Source organism: Camelus bactrianus, chromosome 7 (genome assembly GCF_048773025.1).
Source record: "Camelus bactrianus isolate YW-2024 breed Bactrian camel chromosome 7, ASM4877302v1, whole genome shotgun sequence".
NCBI classification, from domain to species: Eukaryota; Metazoa; Chordata; class Mammalia; order Artiodactyla; family Camelidae; genus Camelus; species Camelus bactrianus.
The window spans coordinates 21,012,869-21,029,259 of NC_133545.1; the positions used below are offsets into that span (position 1 = coordinate 21,012,869).

General features: G+C 58.0%; 1 protein-coding gene and 1 long non-coding RNA gene across 4 annotated transcripts in view; one reads left to right on the plus strand and one right to left on the minus strand.

The window, feature by feature from the left end:
- Window positions 1-3,527, plus strand: LOC105063099 (uncharacterized). 2 transcript variants are annotated; one of them, XR_834752.3, is made up of 3 exons: window positions 1-139; window positions 1,461-1,573; window positions 2,623-3,527. It is a non-coding gene; the product is annotated as an uncharacterized LOC105063099 (long non-coding RNA). The 2 variants fall into 2 exon arrangements; XR_006722152.2 differs by having other exon boundaries at window positions 2,626-3,527.
- The window catches only part of FLNC (filamin C), a 27,534-nt gene continuing 14,024 nt past the window's right edge, over window positions 2,882-16,391 (minus strand). The window contains exons 21-48 of one of the 2 annotated variants that reach the window (XM_010947557.2): window positions 15,601-16,198; window positions 14,731-14,904; window positions 14,456-14,618; window positions 14,047-14,207; window positions 13,147-13,314; window positions 12,944-13,067; window positions 12,276-12,432; window positions 12,011-12,200; window positions 11,865-11,888; window positions 11,502-11,749; window positions 10,965-11,045; window positions 10,549-10,648; window positions 10,093-10,233; window positions 9,671-9,799; window positions 9,415-9,588; window positions 8,612-8,773; window positions 8,317-8,520; window positions 7,723-7,875; window positions 7,523-7,645; window positions 7,148-7,390; window positions 6,746-7,015; window positions 6,510-6,647; window positions 6,140-6,255; window positions 5,361-5,493; window positions 5,096-5,272; window positions 4,703-4,921; window positions 3,887-4,096; window positions 2,882-3,779 (exon numbers count right to left, since the gene is read on the minus strand). In XM_010947557.2, coding sequence (XP_010945859.1) covers window positions 3,592-3,779; window positions 3,887-4,096; window positions 4,703-4,921; window positions 5,096-5,272; window positions 5,361-5,493; window positions 6,140-6,255; window positions 6,510-6,647; window positions 6,746-7,015; window positions 7,148-7,390; window positions 7,523-7,645; window positions 7,723-7,875; window positions 8,317-8,520; window positions 8,612-8,773; window positions 9,415-9,588; window positions 9,671-9,799; window positions 10,093-10,233; window positions 10,549-10,648; window positions 10,965-11,045; window positions 11,502-11,749; window positions 11,865-11,888; window positions 12,011-12,200; window positions 12,276-12,432; window positions 12,944-13,067; window positions 13,147-13,314; window positions 14,047-14,207; window positions 14,456-14,618; window positions 14,731-14,904; window positions 15,601-16,198 — 4,968 coding nt within the window. In that variant the 3' untranslated portion in view covers window positions 2,882-3,591. The remainder of the gene's footprint in view (window positions 3,780-3,886; window positions 4,097-4,702; window positions 4,922-5,095; window positions 5,273-5,360; window positions 5,494-6,139; window positions 6,256-6,509; window positions 6,648-6,745; window positions 7,016-7,147; window positions 7,391-7,522; window positions 7,646-7,722; window positions 7,876-8,316; window positions 8,521-8,611; window positions 8,774-9,414; window positions 9,589-9,670; window positions 9,800-10,092; window positions 10,234-10,548; window positions 10,649-10,964; window positions 11,046-11,501; window positions 11,750-11,864; window positions 11,889-12,010; window positions 12,201-12,275; window positions 12,433-12,943; window positions 13,068-13,146; window positions 13,315-14,046; window positions 14,208-14,455; window positions 14,619-14,730; window positions 14,905-15,600; window positions 16,199-16,391) is intronic. The other variant, XM_045511077.2, reaches the window with a different exon arrangement.

Here is a 16,391-nt window from a genome sequence, read left to right on the forward strand (position 1 = left end):
ACCCGAGGGCTACGGTTCCCAGAAGCCCGCGCGGCATCACCGGCTTGCGCAATCACGTTAGAGCGTTCCTTCAACAAACTTGTGGAGCCTACTGCTGTTAGACACCGAGACGCCGGAGAAGAAAAGACGGTTCTCGAGGGTAAGGTCCGAGTCTGTGTCGTGTATGTATGTAACTACGGCACATAGTTAACAACTACTACGTATTTGTTCAATTAATAAAAGGATGAACAAGTTAATGATGATCCTCTTTAGTGCGGTAGAGCATTGACAAAGCAATGTGTTAATTGGTAAAATGTGAAAAGTACGTGGAAGCACACAACAGGTGTAACTAACTCATGGGGGGAGGTGGGGCGCGCAAAGAGGGTTGCCAGCAGGATGCAGGGGATAGAGATGAAGACAAGAAGGTGTTTTAGGGAAGAGCAATGGCATGTGCAAAGACTTAAGAGACTAGAAAGTATAAGTGCTTTCAAGAAAAGTTAAAGAATCTGGAGGTTATCCTGAGGACAAACTTATTCTGAAGTAACTGAAGAAATTTAAGCACGAGAATGATATAAATAGCATCGAGACCGTGCTGTGTGCAGAGGCAAGACTGAAGGCAGAGAAACCATTGTGGTAATGAGATGATGGTGGCCAGAACCCAGGTAGTGGTGATGGGGAATGTGGAGAAGTAGGTGGAGTCAAGATATATTTAAAGACAGAATGGACAGAATGGGGTTTTGGATTGGATATATTTGGGGAGTGAGACCCAGGTGACCTCCAGGTTTCTGGCCTGTGCAGCTAGGTAGGTGGACAGGAGTAACAGTCCCAAGAGAGTGAACTCTGTGAGATGAACATGTTGAAAAGAAAGGGCCACTCATTCCTCCTCCCTTTTAACAAATAGGCATCCTGGCATCTGGCATGTGATTTGCAAGTTTAGAGCAGGTGAGACATCCAGCTGGCCTAGTCTAATTGTTGCACGTATGATAGGCTCAGGACTTGAATACATTTGGTTTGAATTTTGGCCCTGCTTCTTGGAGATGTGATTTGGGACTCATTACCAAAATTCTGAGGACCTTGGTCTCTTCAGATAATAGTATGCCAGCATTGTAGGGCTGTTGGGATTAAGTGAGATGGAGTCCCTCAGTGCTCAGCACGCATGACCAGACTGTAGTTGGGGGAGAGCAGCTGGGCTGGATATTTGTAAACACATCCACAAACAGGTGGGGAGGGCAGCAGAAGCTGAGAAGGAGGCCAGCAAACCATGCAGGGAAATGCTCCCACCTGGGGTGAGGTGGGAGGGAAGGCAGAGTGAGGAAGGGTGTGTGTAGAAGCAACTGGTTCGGTGCCTGGCACAGAACTGACCCTTAATGGCCATGAGTGGTTGGGTACTTGAGAATGGATTCTGCCTTCAAAGGGCCTTTCAGGTTAAGTAGGAAGCTAGGAGAGTGCCACATTTATCACACACTCCTTCATTCACCCAGCATGTATCAAATGTGGACATGGCGAGGCTGAGGACCAAGATTGATAAAATGAGATTTCTGTCCTCAAGGAGCTCCCTCAAGATCGAGGGGAGAGTAGAAAATATCACGAGGAGGTGAGTAGACATACAGAGCGGCCCTGGAGCGGTCCTGAGGGGGCAGGACTCAGGAGAGGGAGGGGAAAGAAGAAACTTAAAGAGGAGTTGGGAGGCAGACAGGTTACCCAGTGAAGGTGGGGGGGATTCGGAGGCAGGCCTTGTATGTTGCATTTGCTCTGGCTGACTCATCACCGTGTGCTGAAATGTTTGGGGTAAGTCTAGAGTTGGCGGATCAATTGAGTGAAATGCTGCTTTACCCTGCTCTGGGTACTCAGTTGCTCATGCATTTATTCATTCATCATAGCTGTCTGTATTAGACCTCCCAGGGTCAAGGGGCTCAGTCTGGTGGGGGAGACTGACCCTCTAAGATACACAGTCACAGATGGAAGTAGTAAATGCAGCCAGAAATGTGCTCGGGGCAGTGTGAGAACTAGGGGGCTGACCTGGGTAGGGGCAGGGAGGGGTTCAGGAAAGCTTCCCATTGGCCAGAAGATGAGTGTGGAGAGGCAAGGGTGTTCCTGGGCAGAGGCCCAAAATGCCACATGGGTGCCTGGGGAACCAGAGGTTGTGAGGAGAAATGGAGGTGGAGGGCACACTGCCTGACTCTGGGCACTTTTTGAATAAACAGGTAGGGAGGCTGGTGTCTGAACCTAGAGACCTTGGAGGCCTCATTAGGACACGTAGACTAGCCTGGAGCAGAAGGACATTCAGAAGGGCCATCCGTAGTCCCTTTGATGTGACCCCCTCTGGCTGCAGCATGAAAGGTGGGTTGGAGGGAGGTTAGTGGAGGGGCCAGTTCAGGAAGGAGGCCCTAAGCAAGGTCAGGGCTGGAGGTGGGGAGGGAGCAGGCCCAGATTGACCCAGGACCTGGCGGGAGTGAAAGAGCCCTGGGTTTGCATGAGGTTCTGCCTGCCTGCTGAGCGAGGAGCATTCCTGCTTCTGTCAGTGCTGCTTTAAGGTCCTAATTTTGAGAACATCTTTGAAATCAGGCTGAATGGAAACTGGCCTCCTGGTGGTCCTAGGGCAGTCTTCTAGAATGTAAGTGTCCACCTCCCTTTCCCACCCAGCAGCTCTCCAAGAATCTGAGGACCAAGACCACATCCCGGACACCCCACTGCCATCCATGATTCTTTCAAGGAATCTGCCAGCATTCCAGACCTCCCCACAAAGACAGCCCAGAGGTCTGCCCCAGGTACTTCCCCTTGGTCTGAGTCAGTCCTCCAGGGATAAGGCAGCCTGGCCTCTGCCTCCTGGGGCCTGGTTCAGCGTCAGCAGCCAGAGACAGCCAGCCACGGGGAGCACACGCACAAGGAACAGCCAAGCCTCTGCGACAGGCCGCACTTTATTTGGAGTTTTCCACCTAAGCAGCTCCCACCTGAGCCGCATGACATGTGCAAAAATCCCCCCAGAAAGCTGGGCCTCGCAGTGTGTAAAAAAGGCCCCCCATGGGGCAGAGCTGTGCAATCATAATAAAAAAAAAAAAGAGAGAGAAATCAGTCCCTCAGGAAGCCTGGCTGGGATCTAAATCTCCCAGGGCCAGGCCACATGCCAAGGCTGCTGCTGCTGGTGTGGGGTCCGTTTTCTCCTCGGATTGTGCTCTCTTCCAAGTCCTTAACACTCTGGGGTTGTGGCTGCCAGAGGGGCTGGACGCAGTCCTCAGCGGCAAGGAGGCCTGGCCAGCAGTGCAGTTGGAGGGTGACCTCTCTCACACACACAGACACCCCCAAACATGTGCTCCCCCACTGGCCTCAGCCCCACCAGAAAACTCAGGGCTTCCCTGGCCCCCCAACCCCCAGTCCACTCTCATGTCACGTTTGAGGCAAGGGACATGGCCCCAGGACAGACAAGGCCCTCCAACCCCAGGGCCCTGGTGGGGTGGGGGTCAGAGCCACTCAGTCCACCCCAGGGCAGGTGTTTGAGGTGTATGATTCTGCGTGTGTGCATCTGGGTGTGGCCCTTTTGCGTGTGTGTATGTGTGTATGTGAGTGTGTTTGGCCAGAGGTGGGGGCCGAGGCTGGGGGAGGCACTTCTGGGATTCAGGGCACATTGACTTTGAAGGGGCTTCCGGGAACACTTTCGTCGCCCCACTTGACGATGAGGATGTAGTCCCCTTTCTCCTTGACGGTGTAGGTGACGTTGTACACTCGGTTCCCCATGTGCTTCACATACACCTCCTCACAGGGGGTCTTGGGCCCATGCACGCCCACCATCATCATGTTGGTGCCTGGAGAGGAGGGCAGCGAGGGACAGGCTCGCACCACAGCCCTTGGCCTCACGTTCTTGCGCATTTGCCCACCCCAGGAAACTGGCCCCTCTCCCCCAGTGGCTTGCCTGCTTTGCTGCAGTCCACGGTGAAGGAGTTCTTCTGGCCCACGAAGGCCTGGGACAGCCCAGGGCCCCGTGTCACCACCTTGCTGGCATCCGATGAGAACTTGGGGATGGAGCTATAGCTGGAGCCCCGGCTTGAGGATGACTTGGTCACAGTCTCCACCAAAACTGTGGATGTTTCATGAAGGCTGTGGCCTCCAGACAGCCGGGGACCTGAGGGGCAAGAGTGGGGCAGCCACAAGCCAGGTCAGCGGCATACTCTTCCCTAGGTGAGCCCTCTGCCGACACTGACAGCCCCACGTTCCCTTCCTCAGCTGTAGCATCCTAGGAGTGGCCCCCCATTCCTAATGAGCCAGGGTGGCAGGGCAGGCTTATCTTGAGGTCTGGGGCCTCGGATGGCTCCGCCCCCCACCCCCGGTCTGGGCTTTGTCTGGGACCCCAAGTCACAGGGTAGAGTCTTGCTTTAAAAAGGATCATGTATCCAACTAATCCTTCATGCAACTTCCAAAAGGAATGCTGGCTAAATATTTACTGAGCTCTCTCTTCTTGGAAGCCAGAAGGGCAGAAAGCTAAGTGAAAGCTTGGGGAGCCACCACAGGGAAAAGATTAGTTGAGTGACGGACAACAATAAAGAGGGAGGATTTGATTTTTGAAAAATGATCTACACGAGTCCATGTGGAGAATGTAGAGAATGGTGTGCTGTGTAAAGCCAGGCCCGCTTTATCCCTGGTAACCTGACCTTGATGTTTGGGGCAGATATGACGTGGGTGTGACTGGCTACTGGAGTCATCCAGGACCTCCCCCCTCCAGGACACTCACCTGTGACTTTGGCCTTGAAGGGGCTGCCCACGATGTGCTGTGGGCCACCATACTTGATGGCAATGAGGTAGTTGCCAGGGGCCATGGGAGTGTAAGTGACCACGTGGCCCTCAGGACACTCCCGACAGTCCAGCTGCACCTTGGAGGGGCCATCAATGGTGACAGACAAGGCCCCTGAGCCCGCGTTCAAGGTGTTGACGATGAACTCTGATGACACGCCTGGGGACCAGAGGTAGCAAGGGTGTAGGCAGAAAGGGTTTGGGGCCCAGAGGTGGGTAGGCTGGAGCCCAGGCTCCCTGGAGCAGGCCTCTGTGAGGACTCAGAGCTCATCAGCACTGCCCCAGGACTGGGGGCTAAGTACCTCAATATCACCTCCTCCTCCCAGCCACTCACCTGTAGTGCCTCCCTCAAGCCCAGGACCGTAGGCTGACACCAAGCCTGGGTCTCCAGCCTGGCTCTGCTCCCCAACGCGGATCTTGAAGGGACTGCCAGGGATGTGGGCACCGTTGAACTTGACATCGATGGAGTGGACGCCATTCTCATGGGGAATGAAGCGGATGGTGTGCTTGTCTGTGGGGCAGAGATTGTTAGGTGAGCTTTTGTCCTTCCCCTCCCTTTCCAAGAAGGTCCTAGCCTGACGGGGACTGGGCCAGCTCACCACTGTCCAGCTCGGAGACGTAGCACTCCTCCACTGCACCCGAGGGCGTGTGCACCCTAGCATCGATCACACCCCGAGCACCGTTCAGCTGCACCGCAAAGGACGCCGGCTGGTTCACCTTGAGCCCCGTCTCCTGTAGAGGTCACAGAGGGTGCTCAGACTCCTGGGAGGGTCTGGAGCGTTCCTCTCTGCAAGCTGGCACTGCTTTCACCACATGCCCAGCCTGGCTCCTGCCACCTGGACCAGCTCCCAGAGGCCCTCAGCAAGACTACAGTAGCAGTAGGGGGCTGGGTCTGTGACCCCAGCATCCACCTGCAGGAGGTGGGCCCACTGGCTGTTCTGGGCAGGCAGGGCACCAGAGATGACGTGCCCTGTCCTGGCTGAGGAGGTAAGACCCAGACATCGTAAAGTGGGCCCAATGACAAAGCTGCTAGAGCTGTGTGGACTCTGATGAGTATAGAGGAGAGTGGCCTGGACTGGCTAGGGGTGCTCAAGGGGGGAGGTGGGCCAATGGGGAGGCTGGGGGGGTGGGGCACAGAGCCCAGCTCTAGAGTTGGGGTAGGGCTGGGGGGAGGAGAAACACAAGGGTTCTGATAAGACTACCCTGAGCCGCAGCTGGAAGGGGCATGGAGCCCCCTGCTGTACAGATACTGGGAGAGAGGAGATGTCTGTCTTGACCTTTGAAGGTCACTGCTAAGTCCCTGGCCACATGGGCCTGCCATCCTCTACTCCTGCCCATCTCTCAGGGTGGCAGAGGGGCCCCATCCCTGGGCACACACCTGGAGGCTGGTGACGGTGAGACGGCGAGCATCATCTGAGAGGGAGGCCACGGGTACCACAAAGGGGCTGTCTGGGATGTGCTCATCGTTGAACTTGATGGAGACCTCATAGTCACCTGAGGAGGTAAAGCCAGTCAGCATAGGCCCCAGGATGCGATGGCAAGGCAGAGCCACCTCCACCCTCGCCTCTTCCAGGACAAGCTCCTGGAGACAGATGTGCATTCCCCGGGTGTGGGGTGAAGGTAGACAGCAGAGAAAGAGCAGCAGCCCAGGTGAAGAATCAGTTCAGTAGCCCCTTCTCCTGCCTGGTCAGTGAGCAAAAGCCCAGTCTGGAAGGTTATTCAGGCCCAGCTCCACTGTGGACACCCACCTGGTTCCTGGACAACATAGGAGACCCCGCAGGAGCCATCTTTGCGGTCCTCAAATGCAATCTCCGCCTTGCTGGGCCCCTCCACAGCAATAGACAGGCCCCCGGCACCTGCTTCTCGGGTCCAGATGCTGAATTCGGCTGGAGACGGAAGCAGGACAGGGGCAGCTGTTCAGCACCATTGCCCATCCTGCCAGCTGCCCTGCCCCCATCCCCTATCTCGGCTTCCTCCCCCTTACCTGGCACACCGGCCACCCCTCGCTCCAGCCCTGTGCCTCCAGCCCGCACCTTGTGGGCACCACCTTCACCCAGTGGCCCCACGGTGAACTGAAAGGGGCTGCCTGGCACATGCTGCCCGCGGTACTTGACAGTGACCGTGTGGGGCCCCATCTCCTGGGGCACAAAGCGCACGCTGTACGCGCTGTCCTCCCCCTCCACGATCTCTGCAGCTTCTGTCTTGCCGGACGGGCTGGTCACCTGTGCGGTCATATCCTGAGAGCTGGCCTCACCTGCAGGGGGTGGGGTGTGTCAGGGTGACACTTGGGCTGCTCCTAGCCCCTTCTTCCCTCCAAGTAAAACCCTCTCCTTGCCCCAAGGGATGGAAGGCCCAGCCTCCCCGGGAAGACCCTGGCTCTGCTCACCCTCCTGCTGGCGGGTGATGCTGCCAAAAGAGCCTAGGCGTTCTCGACCCAGAAAGTCCCCGAAGACGGTGGGGAAGGGGTCTCCGCCAACCTGGGTGGACTCCTCCACCCGCACCTCACGCTTGGTCTCCCCGCCCCGTGTCTTGCTAATCTCTGTGCGCTCCGTGCGGGTATACGTGTGGCTGCTGCGGGTGAAGGTGCGTGTCAGGCGCTCCTGGGCAGACACCATCTGGAACCAGTTCCCTGTGGGACACACACAGCCAGGGAAGGGGAGGGGAGGGAGAGGAGAAATGAGCCAGCAGGACAGAGACCCTGGGGGCAGGATCGGGGCCCTCCCCATTGCCCCATCCTGCCCAGGCTCTTCCTGGCTCCCACCTGGGATCTTGAGGTTAAGGTCGCAAGTGCTGCCGATGGTGGCAATAGAAGGCGCCTGCCTGCGCCGGGTGATGCTTTCCTTCATGCGGCCCTCGCCAGTAACCTTCACCGTGAATGGGCTTCCTGTAGCAGGAGAAAGGGGTCTTAGATCCCTTGCCTCTAGCCTCCTGGCTTGTCCCAGCCACCGCCTGGAGTCTTACCCGGCACGTGCTTGTCGGCAAACTTGATGTTGATGATGTAGGTGCCAGGTTCAGTGGGGCAGTAGGTGACTTTGCATGTGCCATCCTCCATATCCTCACAGTTGATGTCCACCTTGCTAGGGCCTTCAATACTCAGCCCCAGGCCCCCATAACCTACCGGAAAGCAAGAGACACATCTCCCTCAGTCCCCACTGCCATTCTGCTCTCCCCTCCCCAAACTGCAGGCTCCATCCAGAATGGGCACCCCAGGTCTATCATAACCACTAACAAAAGATGGCTCAGCAGGAGGAGAAGGGGCAAGCCAGGCACTGACCCAGATGGTCAGGGAGAGGCAGTCTTGGAAATTCCCCAGGGCAGGCCTCTTGGGTGCCAGTGAGTGAGAGACAGAAACTCAGGACAGCTGAACTTTCTCTTAAATGTGAGAGAAGTGACATGGTGCCCACTTTCTTCATTGGGCCCCAGAATATGAATCTCAGGAGAGACTGGGCCAGGAAGTTCAGCGAGGAGGGTATGGCCAAGGGGCATGGGGCAGGAAAGGACTAGTCCTCATTAGAGGCACCAGCTGAAATGAGGGGTCTCTGGGGCAAGAAGCACCTGCATTACGAGTGTCCACGATGAACTCCGCCACCTGGAACGTGTGTCCCTCAGACAGGCCCTTGCCCCAGACCCGCACCTTGCTAGCGTCCCCGATCTCAGACGGCCCCACCAGGATCTTGAAGGGGCTATTGGTGACGTGCTTGCCACTCTTGCGCACGCTCACCACGTGCTCCCCAACCTCCTTGGGGGTGAAGGAGATGCCTGTGGAGAAGAGGGGTCAGGCATGGAGCCCTGGGCCTGGCGGCGTCCCTTCCCGGCTCCCCCCAGGCCCCTCCCGTGGCCCCATGCTCACCAATGTGCCGGTTGGGCAGGCGCTTCAGCAGGCAGGGCTCCTCATTGCCCGATGGGGCACGGATGCTGGCAGTCAGCTGGCTCAGGTCACTCTCGGTGATCTTCAGTGACACATCCGTGGAGGTGCCCACGTTCAGCTGTGAAGTCCTCATCGAGTCATCGCCTGGGGGAGAGTTGGCATGTCAGGCAGTGTGACTCCAGGCAGGCCCTGCCTTCATGGAGCTCAGGAGACCTCCTGGCAGACCCTGCTGGACTCAGCAGAGACTGGGGGGCCACTCACAGGCACAGAGAAACTGGGGAGAGGGCAATCTTCATTCACATTTAGCTGCCAAATGTGGGCCCAGCACCCTAGTCCCCCTGAATCGGTTAAATCCCTAATTTACACAAATTTCAATCTTAAGTCACATGATTTTATGGAGACAAAACACTAGACTGGACTAGACAACACAGACCCTTTACTAGCTGTGTGGCTCTGATCAAGTTGCTTAGCCCCTCTGAGCCTACTGGTTTCCTTAGCTATCAAAGGGAATTAACAATACTCTAACTTGAAAGCCTCAACAAGATATATGTTTCAGAGCTGGGGCAGGGGAGGTGGGGGTGGGGGTGGGGGTGGGGGTGGCTGAATGTTTCTCACCTGCTGTAAAGAATAGAATTACATCCTTACATTCATCCAGAAATGAACTCTTCCACCTCAAGGGGGCCCTACCCTAATGCCTGGTGACTTGAACACGCCAGGCTTGTACATCCATTGTGTGCTGGGGATGGGGGGTGTCATAGGCTGTGGGTGCCTACATGTCCACCCACCTGTGATCTTGGCTGTGAAGGGGCTCCCCGGGATGTGCTTGTCATCAAAGCGCACGATGATGCTATAGTCTCCAGGCGCCGTAGGCAGGTAGGATACAGTGCAGGTGCCATCCTTGTTGTCCTTGCAGGTGATCTCTGCCTTGGACGGGCCCTCCACGGCCAAGGACAGACCCCCTGTAGGTGGAAGTGGGGCTGAGATCAGAGGTCCTGATCATCTACCCCTCCCCCTCACAGCCCCTGTCTGCAGCTCCCTCACCTTCCCCAGCATCCTTGGTGACAATGGTAAAGGTGGCTGGCTTGTTGACCATGCCATGACTCAGGCCTGGCCCATAGGCGCTGACATGGCGGCTGTTGATGGCATCCACGTAGAACTGCAAGGGGCTCCCTGGGGGTGGATGGAAAAAGGGGGCTCGGTCAGTAAGGACAGGGGCTGCCTGAACCCGCCTCAGCCCACCCCACACCTTCCCACAGTCTCCCTGCTGAGCCCTACATCTCTGCCGTAGGGGCCTGACTGGTGGAAGTCTGCCTCCCACCAGGATACCAGCCTCCCCAGCGCTTATTGTGGTGTCGGCATACAGCAGGTGCTCAATGAATATTTTTTGACAGAAGGCAGGCCCAGATGAAGTCACAGTGGGGCTCCTCTCAGCCCAACCAAGCCCAGCCCAGCCGCCAACTCACCAGGGATGTGGTTGCCGTCATACTTGATCCCCATGTGGTGCAGGCCTTTCTCGGTGGGTGCATACCTCACTGTGATGGTGCCATCCTTGTTGTCGGTGATGTTGGGCCGGGCCGTCTTCCCGGAGGGCATCCGCACCTCCCCTGTCAGGCAGACACAGTTATGTGGGGGACCTCAGTTTCTCCTACCTCAACCCCCTTGCTGTCCCAGGCCCCCACCTCTGTGTGGTTGTGCCTCCACCCCAGAGGTCCGGCACCAGGTGACAACCTGGAGCATCAGGACAAACCCCGAGCTGGGAGACAGAAGGCTTAAGTCTGAGTTCCAGCTCTGCCCACATTGCTGTGTGATCCTGGGTAGCTCACACCCCCTTTCTGGGCCCCAGCTTTCATCTCAGACACAAGGAGCTGGGCCTGAATGCAGGTGTCCTCCCTTTGAGTCCTCAAGGCCCAGGGCAGTACCTGTGAGCTCCCCTTTCTGCACGGTGAAGGGGATGACCAGGTTGAAGGGTCTCAGCATGGACTCCATTGGCTCTACAGGCACCACTGGCTCCTCGGTGGCCTGTGGCAGGTGAGAGGGAACAGTCACTGGCTGGAGAAGGCCTGGGAGCTTGGCCTGAGCCATGACTGAAGGCAGAGAAAATGAGGAAAGAACAAGATGGTTAATGTTGAAACTGGAGAGCAGGAGAGGCGCATCTGCTGCAGGAGAAGAAGTGCTGTGCCTAGCTTGGGGGTCTGTCTCCCCAGCCTGACTCCCGCCTGCTCCCCAAGACGGCCCCCAAACCATGCCCCAGCCCTGTCCGCTGAAGAAGAGAAGGAAGAAGTGGAGGGAGAGGAGGAGGAGGGCGAGGTCTGGCCCAGGTGGGAGGTGGCAGTACCCAGTGTGTGGGGTAGGCGCTGGGCCGGTGCAGCTGCAGCACATCAGAGGGCTCCTCCACGTGGGGCATGGGGTCACACGCCTGGGAGGCAAGGCACGGAGAGCACAGGATGTGGCAGGCCAGTATTCACCAGCTCTAGGGACCAGGAGCTGACTCAGAATGGCCCAGGGACCTGAAATCCTGGGCTGCCCATGGGGCAGGATGGGTATCTTGGGTGCTTTACCCTCTGGAGGGCTTCATTGTCCTGCAGGGCCACCTTGGGGAGCTGTACAGGAACAGTGGGCTCAAGGGTCAGAGAGGAATATGGCAAATTCCGCCAGAGAGGGCTGACTGACTGCCAGAGGGGCCAGAGGCAGGGCTGTGCTCACCTCCCAGGTTGGGAGGCTACTGGGAAAGCAAAGGCTCAACTCTGGAGCACTCTGGGACCAGAAGCCATCAGACATGGCAACAGGTCCTGAATTCCTTGCTACTGCTAGTAAGGCTGGCCCCCCACCCCCTCCAGCCACCATCTAGTCCTGCTGCGGCCGCAGAGCTTACCAGCACGTGGAAGGGGCTGTTGGGGATGTGCTCGCCTCCGAAGCGGATGGTGATGACGTACTTGCCCGGCTCAGGTGCAGTGTAGTAGATGTCGAAGGTACCATCGTGGTTCTCAACCACATCCACGTCGAGCTCTGCCCCATCCGGGGTGGACACTGTGCACGTCACCTTCCCCTTGCCTGCTGCCTTGGCGTCCACTGTGATCACAGTTTCCTCCCCAATCTGGATGCGGGGGCCCAGGCAGGCACCTGCCACACAGAAGCAACCGGTCATGGGTTCTGTAGGGGCCCTATGCCCAGCCCCACTCAGTTCCCAACTGCCTCCACCACCTCAGCCCACAGCAAGAAGAGAAGGGGCACTCACCCAGGCCGTGACCTCCAATGGACACTGGAAACAGAGAAGAATGTGAGACCATGAAACACTCAGGAGAGGGTGGGGGACAAGGGATGGGTAAGGGCAGGGGAGGTGGGAGAGGGGACTGGGGCAGGGGAGGCGGAGTGGGTGCCCACCTGTGACGAGGCACTTGCTGGCGTCCCCAGTGGGCAGGGCATGGATGCGGAAGGGTGAGTAGGGGATCTCGTCACCACCGTACTTGATGGTGATGGTGTACCGGCCACTCATGTCCGGCAGATAGGACACAGTGTATGTGCCATCCCCGTTGTCTCGGATGTTGGCCTTCTTGGGCTTACCCTCGGGGTCCTGGGGGAGAAGCAGAGGTCAAGGCTGGTCTGTGCCCACAGTCTGACCAGGGAGGTGGGCAGCACATGGACTTACCAGGATCTGGACAGTGAGCAAGCCCTCCCCAGCATCCCGGGCATCGATGGTGAACTCCACAGGCAGGCTGGCAGGGATGCCAGCGGCATTGAGGCCGGGGCCGCTGGCCCGCACCTTGCTGGCATCATGGGCTGGAAGCACCTTAATCTTGAAGGGGCTTGAGGGGGAAAAAGGATAGTTAGTTGGCTGAGGGTTGGGGGGAGGCAGAGTCTTGTCTCATTTTGGGCCTGGAGTCCTTCCCACATTCATGAGAAGGGGAGATGACTCCTGAGTAGGGAGGAGGGACCAGGTCACAGCCTGAGTCATGGGGGAGGGCCATTCGGGTGTGCCCCCAACCGAAGCCTGAGCATTTCTTCTCCATTCTCCAGGCAGATGCTGTGGTTTGTTTAAAGAGGAGGGTGCAGGAGGCTGCCCTCTCCCACCTGTTTGCAGCTACATGGTGGGGGGAAAGCCCAGCCAGAGGAGGGTCCCTGAGGCTGTGCTGCCTCCAGGGTGGAAAAGACAGGCAGGGGGCCCTGAGAAAGAGTGGGAGGGGGCAGCAGAGACCAGATGAAGCCAAGACAAGTGGGAGGAGTGTTCCCAGGGACCCACAGTGGCCCTGCAGGTGTGGCCTTGGTAGGAGCTCCCCAGAGCTCAGCACAGCACAGGAGCCCAAAGCTGGTCCTCACCTGCGTGGCACCTCCTGGTCGGCATACTTGACGGCTACTGTGTAGGGCCCATCAGTGGCTGGGGTATAGTGGACAGTGTGGGTGCCATCTCCATTGTCACGCACCTCCACAGGCTCAGCCACACCTGGGCAAGGGAGCAGGGTCAGCAGAGCCTCCTGGCACCCTGTCCCATCTCTCTCCGCCCTGCCCAGACATTCTCATACCTGTGGGGCCCAGCACGGCCACCTGCAGGGGGGCCCGGCCAGCTTGGCTGCAGTCTACCATGAAGGTCTGGGGTACTCGGGCCCTGACACCAGCCCCCAGCCCCGGGCCCGAGCATTTGACCTTCCCAGGGTCCACCACATCCTTCACCGGCACCCGGAACGGGCTCCCTGCAAGGAGAGAGACTTCAGCCCCTACCCACCTGCCTGGGAGGGGCTCCCTGACACTGAGGAACCAGGAGGAGGAGGCCTTCCCTGCCTTTGAAATGCCCCAGGGAGGCCAGACCAAATGTGCAAACGCTTAGGAACTTGCTAAGAAAATGTAAACAAGGAGAAATAAACTTGGCTGCAGACCAAGGCTGTGCAAATCCACTTACTTAGGTCACAAGCCTGGAAGGCCTTTCTAAATTAATAGAATGTTAAAAGTGGAATATTTGTAAAAGAAAATGCATTTTTGACAGTGTAAAATTAGATAAGGGGGGAAAATGTCCAATTTCAGCAGGCCCAAGTTATGCAATAATTGAAGACATGACCCCTACCCTGCCCCCACCCCTGAGCAGCTTATCCCTGCAGGAGAGCAGGGGGGTTCCTTGCTTTGTAAACAGTGAGAGCGAGAGGGTGTGAAAGGTGGCCCAGACTGTGTCTGAGTGACCAAACTCACAAGGTCTGGCGCTTCCAGGCAAGGGGCCAGGACAGCAGTGCTGAGCTTCTGGGAATGAACTGCACCCACTGCCCTGCCTCTTGGCCATGACCGTGCCTGCCTGCTCAGCATTCTCCCCACTGGCTGGACTGGTGGCCATCCTGCTCTGGGGATGAGTCTCCACACCCAACTTCCCTTCCAGTTTCCCTGTCACTGAGCAGGCCTCCTACTGCCCTCCCCAGCCCCACCCGCTCTCTGCACACCTGGGATGGGCCGGCCCCCAAAGGTGATGTTGACGTCGTAGTCTCCGGGGGTGAAGGGGATGTACTCCACGGTGCAGCTGCCGTCCTTGTTGTCCTTGCAGGACATCTTGGCTTCTGAGGGGCCCTCAATGGCTAGGCCTAGGCCCCCAGTGCCAGCTCCCCTACAAGAGGACCCCTCTGTCAGCCTCGCTAGGACCACTGAGTGGAGATGAAGGAGCAGCTGAATAGGGGCTGAGGGCCAGGCTGAGAAGGGACCAGCTACAGGGGCTGCGACACTAGGGGAGGTTTGCACCCTTGATGGGGGATGGGCTGGGGATGAGGCACAAGCAGACGGACAAAGGGGGAGGGCAAGTGGTTGGGATCAGGGTGGCCACAGCTTCAGGGTCAAGGTTAGGAAAGGGAGAGATACCTGGTCTCCACAGTGAAGCGGTTGGCCTTGTTGACCAAGCCACCCTCTAGGCCGGGCCCAAAGGCCCGGACGCGGGTGGGGTCACAGCCCTCGGTCACGCCCACTCGGAATGGGCTCTTGGGCACAGCCACATCATCATACAACACCTCCACCAAATGCACGCCTAGAACCGGACCACAGGGTGCAAGTCAGGATGTGCACGGCCCCCTCCACCCCGCCCCCATGAAAATGCTGAGATCAGATCCCCACTGTCCCCACTCAGCCCAGTCCCTCACCCTCTTCATAGGCCGTATACTGCACTCGGTAGGTGCCATCCCCATTGTCTGTCACATAGGTGTCCGTCTTAGCACCCGAGGGGTTGAGCACGCGAGCTGTCACATGGTTCCCACCCGTGGCCGTGAGGGATCTTGCGTCCACAGTGAACTCAGTGGTCACTTCACGCAGGACACCTGGGTCCCAGGAGACAAGAGCTCAGTGTGGGTTTGGGGCAGCCTTCACACAGCTGCTCACCTCATCCCTCCCTCCCCAGCTCCCAGGTGGCTCCTCCTCTCCCCCTGCTATTCCCCAGTCTGAGCCCAGCCATCCTCTCAGGCCTGTGAGCTCCAGGCCCTGCCACCCACAGCCCCTGCCTCAGCTCCCTTCCCCACATGGTGACATTCTGTTCATGTAAGTCTCCCTATCAGGCTCTGGGCCCCTCGAGGGCAGGTATGGGTCTTACATCTTGCGCCCCCTGCCTCCATGCCCAGCCCAGGGTCTGGTCCCCAACAGATGGTAACTCACATTCACTGAACTGAGCTGAACTGTGTCCTGAATCCTGTCACCCACTACCCCACAGCTTTCCCTCTGCACCATGGAGAGCAAGGTTCTTAGCTTTTTCAGATCAGGGACCCCTTAAGCTGACGAAAGTTGAGGATCTCCCCAGCAAAATGCCCATGGGCAGACGCAATTCTGCCACAAGACCAGAGGCAAAGCTCCATGTCCTGCCCTTGGCTTTGGCTCCTCTGGGGTGTCTGAGCTCTAAGGACTCCAGGGCTGCCCCAAAGCTCCCCCTTCACCTCACACTGCCCCCCAATGCCTTCAGCCCTGCTTCCCACCCGCCCTGACTGGCGCCATGACAGGCTCCTGGCTCCTCCTCCATCACTCACCATGTGGCTCCACACCAGGCCCTGAGACCTTGACCCCACTGGTGTCAACAGCAGGCTGCACATGGACACGGGTGGGGAATTTGGGTACGGGGTGCCCGCCATACTTGATGGTAATGGTGTAGGTGCCGGGGAAGGCGGGGCTGTAGGTGATGTGGTAGGTGCCGTCAGCATTGTTGTGGATCAGCACCTCGGCCTTGACCCCGGCGTCCGACAGGATTTCGATGGTCAGCTCAGCCTCACCCGCCTCCGAGCAGTCCACAGTGAAGGTGGCAGCCTCGCCAGCCTTGCCACGCTCCAGGCCTGGCCCACTGGCCCGCACCTTGCTCGGGTCGAACACGGGCCGGATGGTAGCCTTGAAGGGCGAGCCGGGGATGTGGGCTTCGGCAAACAGGATGTTGATGGTGTACTCGCCCGGCTCCGTGGGCAGGTAGCTGACAGCACACGAGCCATCACCGTTGTCCTGGCACTCAATCTTGGCCTCGCAGGGGCCCTCCACGGTCAGCCCCAGACCACCTGTGCCCGCCCCCTTGGTGTCGATGGAGAAGGGCGCTGGTGTGCCTACCAGCCCGCCCTTGAGACCAGGGCCGTAAGCACAGACCTAGAGGAAGGAGCAGGTGTGTGGGTTACCTACACCTGGCCTCTCCCATGCCTGGCCTTCATGGCTCCCTGTGAAAGCTAAGCACTTTCAACTGTAGCAGCTACTACAGACTGAATCCTTATAACAATTCCATGTGAGGAAATGGAGGCAAAGAAATTGAATAATTTGTCCCAGTTGGTGGACCTGAGATTGA